Source organism: Cucumis sativus, chromosome 5 (genome assembly GCF_000004075.3).
Source record: "Cucumis sativus cultivar 9930 chromosome 5, Cucumber_9930_V3, whole genome shotgun sequence".
Lineage (NCBI taxonomy): Eukaryota > Viridiplantae > Streptophyta > Magnoliopsida > Cucurbitales > Cucurbitaceae > Cucumis > Cucumis sativus.
Genome location: NC_026659.2, coordinates 9,277,790 through 9,297,318, shown reverse-complemented (window position 1 = coordinate 9,297,318; position 19,529 = coordinate 9,277,790). Strand labels below are relative to the sequence as shown.

The window sequence follows — 19,529 nt, the reverse complement described above, 5'->3', positions numbered from 1 at the left end:
AAATTAAAGAGAAGTGAAAAAAACAATGAGAAGAAAAGACAAATTACAGAAGAAAGAATATGAAAAGGAAGAGAGGTGAAAATATTTTAAAAAATTGCAGAGAAGAGAAAAGAATGATGGAAGAAAAATATCGCATAAGAGAAAAGAAAAAATATTGCATAAGAAAAGAGAGAGAAGAGAAGAAAGACGATAACAACAAAGAAAAACTTCAATTTTTTTTAAAAAATAGTAAATTTCATAAGCTTTTTCAATTTGTGATATGAGCCCTAAATTTCATGTCCGTTTGTTCTATTTACAAAGGTTAACCTTCTCCTTTTTACCATTTTCAATAATTTTTTTAATTTAATTTTTTTCTTTTATTATCAATCTTTAGCATATGTTTAACATTTTTTAATTTATTTTATTTTTTTCTTTCTTTATTATTTTTCATATTTATATGTTTAATTTAATTTTTGAGTTTTAAACTTTTTTATGTTTAGTTTTATGTATAATAATTTTTCAATTTCAAATCTAATTTTAAATTTTCTTTTCTCTTAGCTATTTTATTTTATATTCTATATTTATTATTTTTTTGTATTTGTATGTTTACTTTAAATTTGAATTTGAAACTGTTAGAATATTTAAATTCATATATAATTTTATATTTCAAGTTTAAATATTTAATATGTTTATTTAAACAGAAAAATGAGAGTTGCATATACCACATTTAGGTTCCTTTTGACAACATTTTCGTTTCTTGTTTTTTGTTTTTTGTTTCTTATTTTTTGTTTATCGTTCCTTATTTCTTCTTTTTTTATAATAAAAAATGCAAAAAACGATAATAATTTATTGTTTCTCTTTTCTCGTGTTATTTTGTCAAACATTTTATCGTATTTTTATTGTTTAAATATAATTTCAATATGTAAAATAAAAAACACAGTTTGAATGATGTGTTGTTAAAGTTTGATTTGAATTATTATTTTCATTTAATTCATTTGTGTGAAATGATGTTAATTCAAATTCAGCTTAATTATATTATTATGTAAATATCGTGGTTGTAAAATATTAAAGATAACCTAAATAAATATCTTAGTAAACTTTTTTTACATAATATAAAATTTTAACTAATTTTGAATGTACTAAAATTAGTAAATTTAAAATATAGACTAACATATAAACACACATATTGCAATATTTAAAATTTACAACTTATTATCTTGGAGTGAAATATGCGTTGAGTGTCTAGACGATCACATGATAAAGCCTTGGAAGAGGGTGTGGCATTGATGACTTGGGATTGCAATAATAGATATTCAAATAAGATTTGAATATTCATATTTGATAAAGATTAAAATTCGGTCTACTGGATTGATCAGAATTAGTGAGATTTAATATTTCACTACAACATGACGGAGTTTTCCTAACGCCGAAATAGGTCGATAAAGTTTTGAAACAACATTGACACAAGCTCTTAGTTATTACTCATCTCCCAATTTTCATTAATCATTCTTTTTTTCTCTCTCACTTTATACATATTTATATTTATTTTTAGTAGATTATAGATTGATTTTCGTAAATATATAATATTTAACATGTTCTTCACACATGAATGACAGGGAAGGTCCATCCTCCATCCACCCTACAAATTTCAAGCTCTCATTTCACACAACAAAATCAAAATCAAAACATCAAACAAAATACATGAAAAAGATCATTAAAAATATAATCACCCATAAAACAGAAACTTGCAAACATACCCAAATAAGTTATAATAATTAAGTCCATAGCACACACACTTTATTATTTATAAAAATGTCAAAAACGAAGCTCAGCCCACACATCAATAGGTAAAATATCACAAATCCCCTCATTACTAATATACGTTTGATATACCTTATACACGTTTGATACACCTAATACTCCTTGATACACCTGATATATTTGATTGATACACTTGATGTACCTGATACTTTTTTATACATTCGATACATTTTGATACACACTTGAAACATTACTAATATATGTTTGATATACCTTAATTTTTCACTTATACAATTGATTGATTAAATGTACTTGATATGCTTGAAGTCCTACTTATACACTTTGATATACACTTGTAAATTTCGTTCATATATTTGATAATGATTCACTTTGCTGATATGCTTTAACAATATATTGTTGATATACTTGATAATGATACACTGAGTTACATCATTCATATACTTACTAATACTCTAATGAATTGCATAAAATTAGAAAAAACAAAAAATCACGTAATAAGTATATTAACCAACTAATACATATAATATAAGTATATCACAATACTGATATACAAAACTGAGACAAAGTAAAACCAAAACAAAATTAATGTAAAAAAATAAAACAAAATAATTTAGAATTAGATTCAACTCAAAATACACATCGAAGAAAGTAAAAAAAAAATCACAAATAAAGTTAAATTACTTCGATCAACAACCATTATATTTCATTTTACAATTATTGTACTATTAATATTCTAAAATTAAGATTAAGACATAAAAAATAAATAATTTTTCTAGTATAAGAATAAACAAATAATTAGAGCCTTCAAAAAGTGAGAGAATAAATAAATAATAAGTAGGACGTTAAAAAGAGTAAGAGAAAAAAGTTATTCAATGATAGATTACACATAATAACAAATTTAAGATGGAGAAATGAGAATTTTGTCATATTTGCAAAATTCTAAAACAATGTGCTATAATTATTATATCATATTCTCAAAATGTTATCTTATGCAATTTTTCTAACATCTATTATTGAAATTGATAAATTAGATTTACCAATTCAAAAACTGAGTGACCAAATTGCATCCAAGTGTGTTTTTGCCTAATTAAATTTTACCATTTCTTAACACAATTAAAACCATTATTTACATTAAATAGATAAGAAAAATCAAGTTTGAAAGTATAAATCTTCTAAACCTAATAATTAGATTAAAATAAAATTCAAATTTTAAAAGTAAAATTGTAACCACCATTAAGAAATTATGGTCCAAATGAAAAACTTAGGGACAAAAAAGTATTTTCCATAAAAGAATATATACTTTTTACCATTAAATTTTAAATTTTGTTTTAAAATCACACTTTGGTAAAAAATTTCACAAAATTAATAAGATTGAAATAATGTGACATGCATACGAGTAATAGATAAAAATGTAAAAGACATGCTAGCTAGGGTGGACATCATTTACAATATTATTCAAAAAAAAAAAAAATGTCATAATAATTGATATGTAAAAATAGATAGAATGGATTATTTGTTACACAAATTATCAAAATGTCATAAACACTATTATCACAATGAACAGAAAATCATGCATAACTATAGATCTGAGTCCAATGAATTCACGTTGTAACCTTAAGACAAATTTACTAACCCTAGTGCTTGAGAATTTAGAGTAATTGTCTCTCATGATATAACATATCAACTTTCTTCTAAGTGTAGCACCCCATATAGAAGATTTACGAACGAAACCTTGTGAATCTACCAAACGTCAAGATTGTGGATATAGAGAGAAATTTGTTTACAGAAGACAAATGATTTTTATGTGTATCTTTCTCTCAACCAAAAGAACTTATTTATAGACTTTCTGTGGTCATTCGAAAAGTCATGTCTTTTAGTTAATAACAATTTTCATGAAATGATGCATCCACTCATGATGCATCCATTCATGAAGAATCATAATCATTTATTCCAATATTATTAACTTAAGAATGAGTTTTTGGATAAAATAAATACTAAAAAATACAATGATCTTAAACATTTATTTTTGACAATATGTGTTACTCAAAATTTTCATTTTTAATTTGACGTAAAACTTATATTATAATTATAATTTTTGAACATTTTATGTATATAATTGAGTTTTATGTTGGATTGTGGATTATATTAATTGGATCTATGATAAAAATCAAGTGTGGAATGGGTGTGTCGGGGTTGTGTTGTTCCAGCATCGGTTAGGGTTAGGTGAGTTTGTTCTGGTATACGTGCGTTAATGTGTGATTGTTAGCTTTGGGTCGGGGATGGGTTTATGACGCGAGATTTTGGTCATTTGCAGAACAATAACAATAATATATCACATCCATATGAAAACAATAAGTCGACACTTTAATATATATATAGATAATGATACACTTTGTAGTTTTCGTACACCCATTGACTAATAACCACTTGTTTAGTTCAAATGTAGCTTCCATATAAAAAAACAAATATACATTGACATTGGAAGCAAGAAGCCTAAAATCAATACATTAGAAGCAAGAGTTTGCTACCAACCATACAAAAGATGTTATATCAATCAATCTGCTCCAAATTGGCTTTCAATGCTCTAAATGGATTCTTCCAAACCTAGTAAGAAAATAAAATCTCATTTAGAGTATGATTAAAGAACATTGCCTATGAGGAGGTTCTACTTAAAGCTATTTAAAGGTAATTAAAGAACATTACCATTGATGTAAGATTAAAAAAATCAATATTGAGATTATAGAAGAATAACTAGAGTGCCCAAACTTATGTGATAACATTTTCAGCCCCTCCCAACCCTTCATTCTAGCCCCCTCCGAACACAATAAAAAAGCAGTGAAAATGGCACACATGAAACATATATCTTCAGTCAATACCATAACACAATGTACCAAATACACAAACACAATCCAAATATATTATACCAAGAATATGAACAAAACAGAGAAAGAAAGAAAAAAAAATGTACCAAATATACGAACACAATCCACAATTGTTAGTCTTAAATTTGATTTTGAAAGTTTGACTAAGAAGAAAGTTTGAAATAATAATAACTAAAATAATGCACCAAACGGTCCTAAATTTGATTTTGTGCAAACAATGATTTCAGTTAAATGAAACCAAACTTCCCCACAACGATGCTCAATTCTGTTCACCAAAAATAATAACAAACTTCATATTACCAGAAAGTGAATTATTTGAGCCCCACCAAAGTAGGATGAGAAAAGTTCTGCATCTAAAGTTGCACTCATTAGAATCAACCTCAATTCTGGTCGACGAGGAAGGAGATCTTTCAGGACAATGAGTAGAAAATCTAGAATCAAAAAGAAAAAAATGGAATTAGACGTTATAATTTTCATTAACCAAAAATCACCTACTTGAACTACTTATCAGTCATCACCTTCATTCATTCCACGCTCGTGAATTTTATCAATAATAACATGAGTTATGCCTTTCAAATTTCTAACAACTAGCAATCTTCTCAACAAGATACCCATAGTGCGAAAGAGAAGATGAAGTATGAAGTATCCCTCCCTTTCATACCCTCCAGTCGCACTTTATAACCAACCTTAAAGAAACACATGAAGAAATAGAAACTCCATCATAATCCATAACGTTAGATGGCTATGATTTGAGATTTTGAGCTGCTTACAGATTCACCCAATTTCTCCCCCCTTTCAAAAGCAACTCTCTCAGAGACAGACATAGCTCATATTCGTCTTGGTTGTGTACAAATGATGCTGCAAACAGCCCCACGGAATAATATTAATATTCTAACAATATGCCTCAATCACAACAAAAACATTAGTAGAAGAATCCCTAATTTTGAGGAAACGTCTCTGATCATTCCTCCTCTCACACTGAAAACCAAAGTTATTTCCTGGGTGAAGTGTCTGAGGCCCTCTTTTAGACTATCGCCGATACAAAATTTCACCTCAACCCACATTTCAAATTAAGGTAATGCCGTAGTGTACACTATCTAAAACTCCTTAACATAGCGAGAAATTTCAAGAGAAGTCCACCGTTTCCTTTAGAAAAATGCATGAAAATAGATTTTTCGATACAATTTTCTTTAGGGATTTTACTTACCCAGTAATACCAAATAACAGAAAATCAAAAAATAGAAACGAGAAAATGGGAAGAACTCAAACTCAAAAAACAAAACCCGAAAATAGAAACACACCTAGTTTGGCCCATGGTGTTGCAGGAAAGAGTTAGAGAAAACAACGTCAGAGAGAGAGAAGGAACAGAAGCTTACCAGCGAAGGAGGTGACGACCACGATTTGAACTTTGAAGAGATTGCGGCGGTTTGGAGATGACAGGCACAAATGGAAAAGGTTGAGGCAGAGGATGTTTTGTCATTTGGTAGAGGAGGTTGTGGCAACGCTGGATTGAACGGACAGGCACGAGGGGCCAGTGGTGGTGATGGGGCCGGAAGATGGTCGGATTGGAGATGGCCTTCTTTGCAGGAGGATTTGGGAAAATGAAGGGTTTTAGATTTAGGGAAAAGATTTTATAAATTTGTAATTTTAATTTATTCTTTTTTATTTTAATAAAAAATAATTTAATGTTTTTTCTATGACATCAAATAACTGTAGCGGAAAGTGTTATCCGAAAAATTTTGTTTTTTTCCCTCCAAAAACACGAATTTTTTCAATTTGTGACAGTTTTTTTCTTCTCCCTCCCATTTTGTGATATACACAATTGTCATGCCAGACAGTTTTTTTTTATAGTGATTATTTCCGAAAATGTCTCCTTTGTTGTAATTTCTTGTTGAAGTTATTTTGGGATCAATGAGAAACTAAGGCACTTTCTTTGGGAACATAAATTATAGCATTTCTTTCTAGAGAATCATGTATAAATTACTCTCTAATTTCAATCTTTAGTTGAATTCCAATTTTAGTTGTTATGAAAACAACAATTAAGTAATAAAAGAACGTAGATCAACATATAAATATACATGGTTTATTAACACATTGTTAGCTATGTTCACAAGCAGAGGGAGAACAAATATTGTTAGAGAGTATTTTCAAAATCCAATATGGTGCCATTAGGTTGAGGAGTTTATATATGCACTTCTCTAAACCCTAAAGTCAAAATCGTAAATAACTACATAGGTACAATAACAAAAGAAAAAAAAACTTGAGACCCTTGGACTGGGTTGTTCGTAGCGTCACTTAACGAATTCAAGACATTCCAACATTGGTTTTATATGAATTTTTGTTTGATTAGTTTGATCACCTATGTTTCCATGTTTCCATGATTTCTATTTGATATTTTAATGACTCTAAACATGAATTTTGAAGCAAGATTGATTAAGAATTGTTGAATTGATCTCAAGCCTGCTTTTTCCTTTTGATTTTTTTTTTGGTTGAATCTTCAATTAGAACTCAATTAATTAAGAAATAGAAACTTTTGTTGTTTTTGAATGTCAAAACATGCAAACTCTAAAGAATGCATGAAAACTTCTAACATGAAAGTGTTTCTTTGAGTTTAATTATTAGGAAGTTAGATACGTTTCTTGTTCGTTAAAGATTCGTTATTTTTGTGAATTGAAATTGATGGCAATGAATTTGTTTGTTTTATGATAGAATGATGGCTAGAAAAATCATTTCCACTTTAATTTGATTGAAAGAATTCTCATTATTTCTGTGCCCTAATATTCTAAAATCCCCAAAAGAAATATTTTATTTCTTTCGTTGTACTTTCCTGCATGGTCACCACATTGTTGGTTATTTGTAAAAGACTTGTGATACTCTCTACTATCTTTCGTTAGTACTTAAGTTTTGGCTGGAAATTTCTTTTGTTACTTTTGATTTAGAGATTCTTGAACTCATTTTGCATATTTTTATTTCTAATTACAAGGACAGTAACATTATTTCTCATATTAACTTAAGAATCATTCTTAAAGTTAAGTTATTTTTATAAGTTGTGCATGTTCTCTTTTATCTAAATAAGAAATAAATTTATTATTAGTGTGACATGAACATTTAGACGCATTTTTCTTTTGCAAAAGTTTGACATCTGACAGTTATAATAAATTTAGAGTTGATTAGAAAAACAATAAAATTAAAACTTCAAAATAATAATAAATACCCAATTGAAAATAAAAGATTAGATACCAAAAAAGTCCATAGTTATGGTATAAATAATGATGCCTACTTTTATTAATGAAACAATCGAGAGAGAAAGAGAGAGGTTGACAAGCAATTCTCAAAGCTATAGCGAGAGAGAGAGAAAAGCGAGAGAAAAACAATAGAAAATTAGTGCGAGGGAGACAAGAGCGTATCTTTGAAAATCCTAAAAAATCCCAAATTTTGGATATCTGCTTTGCTTTAAAAAGCAAAGAGGAAAGAGAGGATGCATAGAACCCAACTTTGGTTCAACAAAAAAAAAAAAAAGAAAGAAAGAAAATGGTTTCTTCTTCTTCTTGTTCTTCTTCTCCTTCCCAATCCTCAAATTTTTGCTCTGTCAAACAACCCATCTCTCCCCTTTTTGTCTCCTCAATTTCATGTTCCACCGTTTCAAAGCTCTCAATCTCTGTGCTTAGCTGTTTGTTTTTTTTTATATATATTTTGTCCCCCTTTTCTTTTGGGTATTCAACACTCTCTGTATTTGATTATTTTATGCAGCTCAGACAGTGAACGTGCTCTTCTTTGTCAGATTGCCGCTTCCTTCTCCTCCCCCAACTAAGCTTCACGTTCAAGAAAGCACATGATTGCAATTTTGTATTTTACATTTGTTTTTTATGTGTTTGTTTATTCATATTCCTATTTGCCCTCATTTGCAATCTTCTTGTGAAACATCATTCATAGTCAAAAGCTAGAGCAATTTGAAGAGTTGGGAAAGAGGTATAAAGAGGGAATACTTTGGAGTTTGGGCTTTTTTTCTTCTTTGTTTTATCTCTTTTTACATCTTTTGAGAGTATTGTTTCTTCTGGGAATTGGGAATTTTTTTCTTTTCATTTTCCTTTGCTTCTTTAATTATGCCTCTCTCTGCCCTCTTCTTCTCTATTTCTGTAATGGGGTTTTAGTGAAATAGAGCCAGAGAGGGAACTGAGAGAGGGAACTGAGAGAGAGATTGTGTGTTTGTTAAAATGGGGTTCTCGAATGATTGTCAGTTTTTTTTTCAGAAGAAGTGACCTTATACTTGTGTATCTCTCTGCCCAACTTCGATATGAGGTTATTAAGGAAGGAGATAAAGGAAGAAGAAGGGAGAGAGAAAAGGTAGAAAAGACTTGATTGTTGGGATGAGTATGAAGATGCAGCAGAGCCACCACTCAGTGGCTGTAAGATTTAATGAGCAAATTGGAAGTAAAAAAGGGTCCACATTTATTCAAGCCAAGAGGGATTGGCTTCCTAAGTTTCTATTGCTCTGGTTCTGTTGGTGGCATTCATCAGTATGTTAATCTACAAGGGAATGGATGCTGATAACAAAGTTAGAAGAAAGGAAGTTCTGGGAAGTATGTGTGACCAGAGGGCAAGGATGCTTCAGGATCAATTTAGTGTCAGTGTCAACCATGTCCATGCTTTGGCCATTCTCATTTCCACTTTCCACTACTCCAAAAATGTATCAGCAATTGATCAGGTATTTGTGTTTCGATTTCTGTCTTTGATTCACCTCAGTTGGTTAGGGTTAAGATTAAGGGATAATTCATTTTTTTGTTTCAGCTAGGAATTACCTTGATGTCTTGATTTTTAGTTTTTTAGGGGTGTTTGGTTGGTTTTAAATGCAGGAAACTTTTGCTGAGTACACAGCCCGAACAGCTTTCGAGCGGCCTTTGCTTAGTGGAGTGGCATTTGCGCAAAGAGTGGTGCACTTTGAGCGAGAAAAATTTGAGAAGCAGCATGGGTGGACTATAAAAACAATGGAAAGGGAACCATCACCTATAAAGGATGAGTATGCGCCAGTCATATTTTCCCAGGAGACAGTTTCCTATATCGAATCTCTTGATATGATGTCTGGAGAGGTAGTTTAAATTGTAATCATATAGGCTTAGTTGTTTATATCTTCATTGGGTGTTTCTTTCTTGTTTGGACTTGGTACTTGCAAATATAATTTGAACTTTCTTTTTTGAATGCATTGCAATGTAGGAGGACCGTGAGAACATTTTGAGGTCAAGAGAAACAGGTAAAGCTGTTTTAACGAGCCCTTTCAGGCTGCTGGGTTCTCATCATCTTGGAGTTGTGCTGACAATACCTGTTTATAAAACTAAGCTTCCTCTAAATCCAACAATGGATGAACGAACACGAGCAACGGCAGGGTAAGCTCAATAAATAGTTCTACTTTTTCTTGTGTGTGTGTGAGAGAGAGAGAGAGAGAGGGGGGGGGGGGGGGGGGGTGGAACCAGCTTTCATAAATGTGGTGAGAATCTGCTCGCACTGAAATGAGTGAGAGTACAAAGAGATGACTCTAGCGAAATACAGATTGTTCTGAAAGGAACCTCAAAAAAGAAAGAATTACAAGAAAAAGGCTACAGGGGGGTGGAACCAGCTTTCATAAATGTGGTGAGAATCTGCTCGCACTGAAATGAGTGAGAGTACAAAGAGATGACTCTAGCGAAATACAGATTGTTCTGAAAGGAACCTCAAAAAAGAAAGAATTACAAGAAAAGGCTACAAAATTCGGGTTCATGAAAGTTAGAGCTTGTAGTGTGCTGTCCTGACCCAGACTACAAACTTTGTATCCCCTCTTTTCCTTTCAAAATTTCTCCCGCCTCTTTCTATGTAGATGATCTGTTCAATAGTAAAATTGTCACAGTGCCGAATAAATTTCTGCTTGGGATTTGCATTTCATAAGAGCCTGCAAAACACTACCTCGAGAAATTTCATATTTTTTACTTTCCTATGGAGGCTTGCTTATTTTCTGTGAAGTCAACTTGTCCAAAATGCTAGTGTTTCAATTTGAATACTTGCTGTACTGAAGTGAATGCTAGAGAAAATATAGCCCATTAGAAGTTATCTTAAAAAAAATGTGACTGTATGTATGATTTTCCTAGCAAGGAAAGAAAAAAGAGAGAATATATTACTCCTAGCACAAGCAACCAAGCACAGAAGGCAAAAATATATATTTGTGTAATCAAGGTTAAACCGTTCATTCAAACAAGCAGTATCCACGGCTACAGTTCCTTGTAATGAAAACCAAAGAGGAAAAGGTCTAGCTGTTCAGAGGATGAAATCAATTTGCTCTGTATATTCTCGAGTTGAAAATTGGTGTTGACTGTTGAATAAGCACCATGGGAAAAAACAATGATAGGAAACTTGAGATCGTCAAGTCAACTTAAGGGGTTGCTTTAACACTTTCTGTTCTACCATATTATTTAATGCCACTATCTCTTGGCCCTCTCAAATAGTAGTGTGGAAAATTATAACCCCTAATGTAATTGTGTATAGGTTTATATAAAAAGTTTTGTACCAAATGTTGATGAATTGCTAAGGCATTTATCGTCAAATATTGTCAATGAGGTTGTTGCTAAATTTTGGTTAAACTTGCATCTCTAGGCCTCAGTTCTCAATTTGTATGATAAGGCGAAGGACAATTCACAGAAATATGCTTATTTTCTGGATCAAGGACACAACGCATACATGTGCAGACATGTCATACCTTCAATATAATTAGTGTGATTTTTAGTCTGTTACGCGGTGGAAATATATCCTCTCTGATTATGCTGTTGCAGTTCATTGTCCATTGCCATCAACTCACATTGGATGTCAATAAAAAGATTTCTAGAATATTGTTCATTTTTACCTTGATGCTATTTATATTTCAAATGAATCTTACAATCTTTCTAATGCCTAATTCTATAGAAATTTATGGCAGAAGTTTCATTTATAGCTGAAAGATAACGGTCACAACTGAGGAGCTTGTCTCCCAGACTTTTGTCAACTTCCTTCTTACTTGCTACTATTTACTTATATTGCTTAATCCCATTGCTTCCATTTATGATCCCTCCCTTAGATAAGCTAGCTAAGTGAATCTAATTGTTTGTACCTTAGTTTGCATGAATTTCTTGGTAGAGAGATTTATTCTCAAAACATGTTATTGTAGTCTAATATTTTGATAGAATGAGAGACTAGTTCTCATGTTATTTTGGTTGTGATTTCTCTTTGATGGTTTTATAATATTTTGTAAAGCTACCTTGGTGGAGCATTTGATGTGGAGTCGCTTGTGGAAAATTTACTTGGACAACTTGCTGGAAATCAGGCGATTTTGGTGAATGTATACGATGTCACAAACTACTCTGATCCCCTAGTAATGTATGGTCATCAATATGAAGATGGTGACATGTCTCTTTCACATGAGAGCAAACTAGATTTTGGAGATCCATTTAGGAAGCATCAGATGATATGCAGGTAACTGTGATGAGCATCAAATGTTTGAATTATAGCTAGAATACATTTTTGCATTTTCCCATTGAATTCTTATGGTTGGAATTTTGAGCAGATATCATCAGAAAGCACCAACATTATGGACGGCACTTACTACTGCATTCTTATTCTTTGTGATTGGATTGTTAGTGGGATATATCTTATACGGTGCAGCAACTCATATTGTTAAAGTGGAGGATGATTTTCATGAAATGCAAGAACTGAAAGTTCGAGCCGAAGCTGCTGATATTGCAAAATCTCAGGTATTTCTTAAAGCCTTTCATTCCCCAATTTCATGCTACAATTTTCTGATTTAGCCTTTTCAATATTATGCCAGTTTCTCGCCACAGTCTCTCATGAAATAAGGACACCCATGAATGGCATCCTTGGTGAGTATTTATCTTCGATGAAATTCTTTTGGAAGAGTACTAGTTATTAGATGCGTATATCCAACAGCTTTATTTGGAAAGACAATGGGGTATTTCGAAATATTATTAATAGAGAAAGGGTACATAGTAATTAAAGAGCTTTAAGTTGGAGTAGGTTTTAAATTGAGGGAGTGGGAGGAGACGAAGATATGTAGATAGGTAATGCTGTAGCTGTTTGAGCTTGAGTGTGCTTAAGAGAGAGAAGGTACATTGTCCACGTACCTCAATTTGGAGTCATCTTTCTGTTTATTCTTCCTTATTGATATACATCTCTGGATTCCATCAAATTGGCTTCTATTTTCAATTGTAGGAATGCTTGCTTTACTTCTTGATACTGAGCTGAGTTCAACTCAAAGGGATTATGCTCAAACTGCTCAGGCCTGTGGAAAAGCACTGATAGCGTTAATAAATGAGGTGCTTGACCGGGCAAAAATTGAAGCTGGGAAGTTGGAGCTTGAAGCGGTTCCTTTCGACCTTAGATTGATACTAGATGATGTTTTGTCTTTGTTTTCTGAAAAGTCAAGACACAAGGGAGTTGAGGTAAGATCCCAAAGCATCTTTCTTATGTTTTATTTTTAAAAAAGAAATGAACTTTTTATTGAATAAATGAAAAGAGGTGAATATATACTCAAAGATACAAACTACAGAATTGAAAACAAGTGTTTTTCCTTATTTACTGTAAATATTTTCTAACACAGCACCTGATTATGGATGAATGAAGCTTTCTCCTTGATATAAACAAAATCCGGATCGGTCTTATGGATGATTACTTTATTATCCTTATGATTGTTTCTAAATGACTTCTGAGAACCTGTGATTAATCTTGCTCTCTTATCTTCTTTTGCCATGGTGGCTTTTGTGCGTTTCTGGATGGCTGTTTCCATGGTCTGCTCCTTTTATTCCACTAATTGTGGACAATCTGCTCCTTCTATTCAACTAATTGTGGACATGAAGTTGGCAGTATTCGTTTCTGACAAAGTTCCTGAAATTGTTATGGGAGATCCTGGAAGGTTCAGACAAGTAATCACAAATCTCGTGGGTAACTCTGTGAAAGTAAGTTTTCTTCCATTCTCGCCCAAGTCACCCTAATAGTTCTTATGAATCATTTTCATCGAACTTTCTCACTATTTTAATGTCTTTCTTACTGCACTTTGCTTCTCAATGTGAATGATATCTCATTACTCAGAGCATTTGACAGTTTACAGAACATGGACATATATTTGTCAAAGTTCAATTAGCTGAACAATCAATGGTCTCTACGAATATCAAATCTGAAACTCACGTGAACGGAAACTCAGAAGATGGTGCATCGCACAATAAACATCAGTTTGAAACCTTAAGTGGATTTGAGGCAGCTGATAATCAAAACAGTTGGGACACTTTTAAGCACCTAGCAAATGAGGAATTTCAACCAAACGGTTCAAGCAATCTCATGGCTACAAATGAAATTTCTGATATTGTTACTGTCATGATATCTGTGGAAGATACAGGAATTGGGATTCCATTAAGCGCACAAGGTCGGGTTTTTATGCGGTTCATGCAAGCAGATAGCTCAACATCCAGAAACTATGGTGGAACTGGTATTGGCTTAGACATCAGTAAGTGTTTGGTTGAATTAATGGGCGGCCAGATAAACTTTGTAAGCAAGCCTCAGGTTGGAAGCACATTCTCATTTACTGCTGTTTTTGGGAGATGTGAGAAGAAAGCGACAGTTAACATCAAAAAGTCGAATTTGGAGGAACTTCCTTCTGCATTTAGAGGATTGAAAGCAGTTGTAGTTGATGGGAAACCAGTTAGAGCTGCTGTTACCAAATATCATTTGAAAAGGCTTGGCATCCTGGTTGAAGTTGCCAGTAGTGTCAAGATGGCTGCAGCTTTATGGGGGAAAAATGGATCAGTTAGATCAAGGTAAGCATGGTACATATGAAATAAGTAGCAAGGGTTCTTCCATGTACATATAGTTGCAGTATTTTAAACTTGATTTAAAAGATGTTTATATGGTTGATAAAAAAGTTTTAGATCGTTAATATATTTCATTGCAAGATCCGTTTTAGATATATCATGGTGCAGCTTTGTGACATCAATTATTTATTTGGTATTGCAGCAATATACTTCAGCCTGACGTAATCCTTCTCGAGAAAGATATCTTTATTTCAAATGAGGAATGTGGTTCTTCTAATCTGCTTCATCAACTAGACTGGAAGCAGAATGGTCATACCTTAAAACTACCAAAATTGATTCTTCTTGCAACCTGCATGAGCACGGTGGAATTTGATAAAGCGAAGGAAATGGGTTTCTCTGACACTTTGATCATGAAACCATTGAGAGCAAGCATGATCGGTGCATGTCTTCAACAGGTGCTTGGCTCAGGAAAGAAACGACAGCTGGGGAAGGACATGGCCAATGGCTCTAACTTTCTTAAAGGGCTGCTCTGTGGTAAGAAAATATTGGTCGTTGATGACAATAAGGTAAACCGAAGAGTTGCTGCAGGTGCTTTAAAGAAATTTGGTGCCGATGTAGAGTGTGTCGAGAGCGGGAAAGCTGCATTGGCATTGCTTCAACTGCCACACAGTTTTGATGCTTGCTTTATGGATATTCAGATGCCAGAAATGGATGGGTATGTTTAAACAAATTTTCTCTATTGCCACTGATTCCTGCCCCTCTAACTGTTTCACATTGCCAAGATAGACATCTTTAGTGGCATCAAGTTCAACTGCCTAAACTCTGAGTAAAATTTTGCTTTTACATAACTTATTGGAAAAAAGATCGACATTCAAACTACTAAACTGGAAGTTGAACTGGCATTGTCGTAGGCAAGTAAAATGGTACCTGTCTGGAAATCACCAATTACTAATGATTCCTTATATAATATGATAGGCATGAAAGAGAACTTCTCTGAGATGTGTGTTCTTTTTATTCTTAAGGCGTAAGCATCTCCTTGTAGATCACTTTCCATTTATAACTCCATGCTTTCTTATCAAGCAGTTTACAAACTTGAGCATACCATATAGGTTAATTATTTTTATGTTAATTTGTTTTCTCAAGTTTTTCTTCAATTAGATGATATATTATTGAATTTACCTTCACTCACTTAAGTTTTTAGGTCAATCAGTTAATAAGATGGTATTAGAGAAAATAGTTTATGAGGTTTTGTGTTCAAACTTACTTCTTTAATGTTATTTTCTCAATTAATATTCATTTTCACTAATGGGCTTTTCTACATATTTCAAGTCTACAAATGAGGGAATGTTGCGTGATATAATGTTAGTTTTACCTTTACCCATCAACTTTAATTTTTGGGTCAATTGTTTAATTTAACATCTTACATTACAACAATTTCAACATCTCCCTAATCATTACAGCCCTGAATTTACTGTGTTTTGGACTGTGTTTTGGATGAAATAAGTTTCAATATCTGTCTTAATCCTTTGTTAAAGTAGCCAAATGCCTTGTCATCTAATTAGTGACATGCATGAATGGATTCTCGTCATCTAATTAGTAACATGCATGAATGGATTAACGAGATTCCCACTGTCCTAGCCTACTAATATATGTCCTAACCCTTTGTTAGAAGAGTTTATAACCATGTTTTGCTTTATTTTAGAAAAGTAATGGAAGTGAGAATTTGTAGGGATTGTTTTTAGTTGTCTGACATGAAAATTTGTTCCCTTTCCTTTTGTTATTCATATGATTCAAATATAATGTGTTTTCTTCAACTGCAGATTTGAAGCAACCCGAAGAATCAGGATGATGGAGAGCAAGGAAAATGAGGTACTGATTAGGGAATCAAATGGCAAAGAAAATGCAAGGAAAGATGAGTGGCATGTTCCAATATTAGCCATGACCGCAGATGTAATTCACGCAACATACGACGAGTGTCTGAAATGTGGGATGGATGGATATGTATCGAAGCCATTTGAGGAAGAGAATCTTTACCAGGCAGTTGCCAAGTTTTTCAATACAAAGCCCATCACTGATTCATGACACATGGCCATTGAACTCGACACAACTGTCAACTCCGACATCAAAAGACACTTGTTCTGGGTTTGGTTTGTACAACATTTTACAGGAGATGCTCACAAGACTTGGTTTGAAGGAGTCATGATCAATTAAAGGGGCCACCATTTTTGACCAAAATGCTGTACTTCTGGGCATTATTTGTACATTAGCTATTAGACCCTTCTGCTGCTTCCTTGTATGTACTGTGCTGTAGGCCCTTTGAGTTGTGGCTTTTGGGCTGGGGGCTGCTGTAAGGGGTGTAAATTTTTTTTATTATGATTATGATTATTTTTATGCTTACATTAATCCCCAAAAAAGAATCAACCTAAGAAACATGATCAACATGACTAGTGTGTTCGTATTTTGGCATGTGTTGAATGCTTGGACAATCATGAGATATTTTTTTGTGCAATAGATGATGGACATTAAAAAACACATAAGTGAATGCATACACCTTTTATTGCATGACCTTAACATAGAGAACCTTGATATCATACTAAGATAGTATAATTTTAATGTATATACACAAGTAAGTACGACAAATTTGTTTAAAGGATAACCTGATAGACTCATTATTTATGGTAACTTTTGAAAATTTGGTTCATGACGTTGAAATGCAATGGTTCGGAGATCACAAGTGATGTTTTCATAAGGACAAATGAATTGTATTTTTTTTGTAAGAGTATAAATTATATGAAATATACTTTTTTCTCTTAACTAGGAATTCTTTCACTTATTTTTTTTTAGAAAGACTTTAACGATGCATATTTCATATATTTACCGAGCATCCAAGTGGATTATTATGAATATTATAAATATAGGTGTTAATTAGATGTTCATTCTTAGTGTTCATTGCCAAATGTCAAAAACTCAATATTCTATTTGTAGTCCACGTGTCTCATGATAATACATCCTTAATATCTATGTAGTTTGTGTCTCATAAAAATACACCCTTAATGTTTATGTAATCCACCACCTACTTGCCATTTTAGGCATAAATAGAGTCTTTGGTAGGTCTTGTAAGACAAAAAAAATCCGTTGAAATTCCAAAAGTCTTGGAGATTGGGGAAGTTTTTGAAAATTATTGAGAATTAGGGGTGAAATCAGGTTGGGTTGGGAGACATTCTCAATTCAACCCATATTTTCGAGTTATTTGGGATGACAACCCGAATAACCTGAATTTAGTTTTTAACTCAACCCAACCCGTAAAATATGGGTTGGGTTGTCGGATTGTATATATAAAAAAAATTTATAATTTTTTTTCCCGTTTTCTAGTTTCTAATGGTTATAAAAGTTTGAAATTGTTACATTTAATTTGTTTTTTATTAAAATAATATATACATCTAATTTATTTATTTATATATTATATTAATTCGGGTTGGGTTGGGTTGAACCGAATTTTTCAAACCTCCAACCCGAGATCCAACCCAACCCGAAAAAATAAAAAAAAATCAACCCAACCCAATCCATATCTTAACCTAACCCAACTCAACCCTTATAATATGGGTTGGGTAGTCCGGATTATTCAGGTTCAACCCATATTTGTACACCCTATTGAGAATATCATTTTAATAGCTATTATTATTATTAGAGAAATTGTCAAAAATAGAAAGTTGGACAAAAAAAAATAAGTGCAATAAATTTTATCTTAGCTTTTTTTCTTCAAAAGTAGTTTAATCTTTTTTCTATTTTTGAAAAAAAAACTATTTATTATTACTAATATTATATTACAATGCTTTCACATTCATGGTTTATTTGTGGGCTGACAAGAAGAATAGCAAAATAAAAGGTTTACTTTTGATAAATGATAAATTTTTATTTAAATTGATAAAATACAAAATCAAAAAAATGTGAAATTTTTTTTGGAACAATGTCTTAAATGTCCCTATCTAAGTGAAAAAATTGAATCATAAATACAATTATTCAAAAAACGATAAACACCCTCTAATTAAAATCAAACTCCCAACACACAATTAACACCTATCAAAATCCTCAAAACCCAAAAATTAACACATATCACCATCAAAGCTTCATAAAATTTATGCAGTCGTTTCATATCATATCTCTTCAAACCTTCAAATTCTTCCGTTAAGTTGCAGAAACGATTAGAGTTTCCAACTTCGTCCCCTCCAAACCCTTGATACATTTGGCACAAATCAAGAGAATTTCTTCTTGTCGGCTATCTTCTCCATCAAAACGATTTCATATTTAGGTAAGCTTCTTCATATATTGATGCAAATGTATGTTTTCACAATTCTTCTTTCCTTGGTTTGAGCCTATTCTTAGAGAAATTTATTCTCAACCCCATTAAACTTCTCATTTGTGGCATGTTTAGAGATATAAATTGAAAATAAATTTTGCCAACGTCCAAAATAAACATGTAAAGTGTATAATATTTTTTTTTCGTTTTTAATTATAGGTTATATATATATACACGGGATAGTTACAAATTTAGTAATTAAATTCAAAATAATTAAGTGTATAGCAATATTTTAAAAAAATTTGCAAATATAGAAAAATTTGTCAAATTCTATCAATGATAGAATTTGACAAATTTTGCTATATTTGCAAATTTTTTAAAATGTTGCTATATACTTAATTATTTTGAATCTAATTGCTAAATTTGCAACTATCCCTTGTCAAAATTGAGCTATCCTCAGTGATTAACGTACAATATATAATGCTTAATGAAGAGGTAAAACAAATGAAGAAGATGGAAAAAAAAAGGTTATTTAATGAATTGTAATAGGGCACAGATGATGCTGACGAAGAAAACAACATACTAATAAGATCAATAGACAAAAAAGTTATATATGCATGATGAAATGAAGAAAAAAAAGAGAAGAAAATTAGATGAAAATTGTATAGTAATGTATGATTGACATACGTTTGTTATCTAGCAACTTTTAAGAATTGTGAATTCCAATTACAGAGTATTTCTGAGCTTTGACTACATGAAAAAAAATTTGTTATC

General features: G+C 32.0%; 1 protein-coding gene and 1 long non-coding RNA gene across 3 annotated transcripts; one reads left to right on the top strand and one right to left on the bottom strand.

Annotated features, from left to right (window-relative positions):
- Nucleotides 1–4,336: 4,336 nt before the first annotated feature.
- LOC116403742 lies at nt 4,337–6,259 on the bottom strand. Of its 2 annotated transcripts, XR_004216575.1 has the most exons (4): nt 6,020–6,259; nt 5,162–5,501; nt 4,944–5,074; nt 4,337–4,365 (listed from the first exon to the last, which is right to left on the bottom strand). It is a non-coding gene; the product is annotated as an uncharacterized LOC116403742 (long non-coding RNA). The 2 variants fall into 2 exon arrangements; XR_004216574.1 differs by lacking the exon at nt 4,337–4,365 and having other exon boundaries at nt 4,606–5,074.
- Nucleotides 6,260–9,010: 2,751 nt separating this feature from the next.
- LOC101204531 (histidine kinase 4) lies at nt 9,011–16,944 on the top strand. Its single transcript, XM_004140369.3, is given in 12 exon segments — nt 9,011–9,137; nt 9,140–9,348; nt 9,497–9,730; nt 9,855–10,024; nt 11,895–12,113; nt 12,205–12,391; nt 12,466–12,517; nt 12,867–13,096; nt 13,511–13,609; nt 13,755–14,464; nt 14,661–15,173; nt 16,279–16,944. Coding segments are annotated over 12 exon segments (3,012 nt in total). The 3' UTR covers nt 16,541–16,944.
- The last annotated feature ends 2,585 nt before the right edge of the window (nt 16,945–19,529 follow it).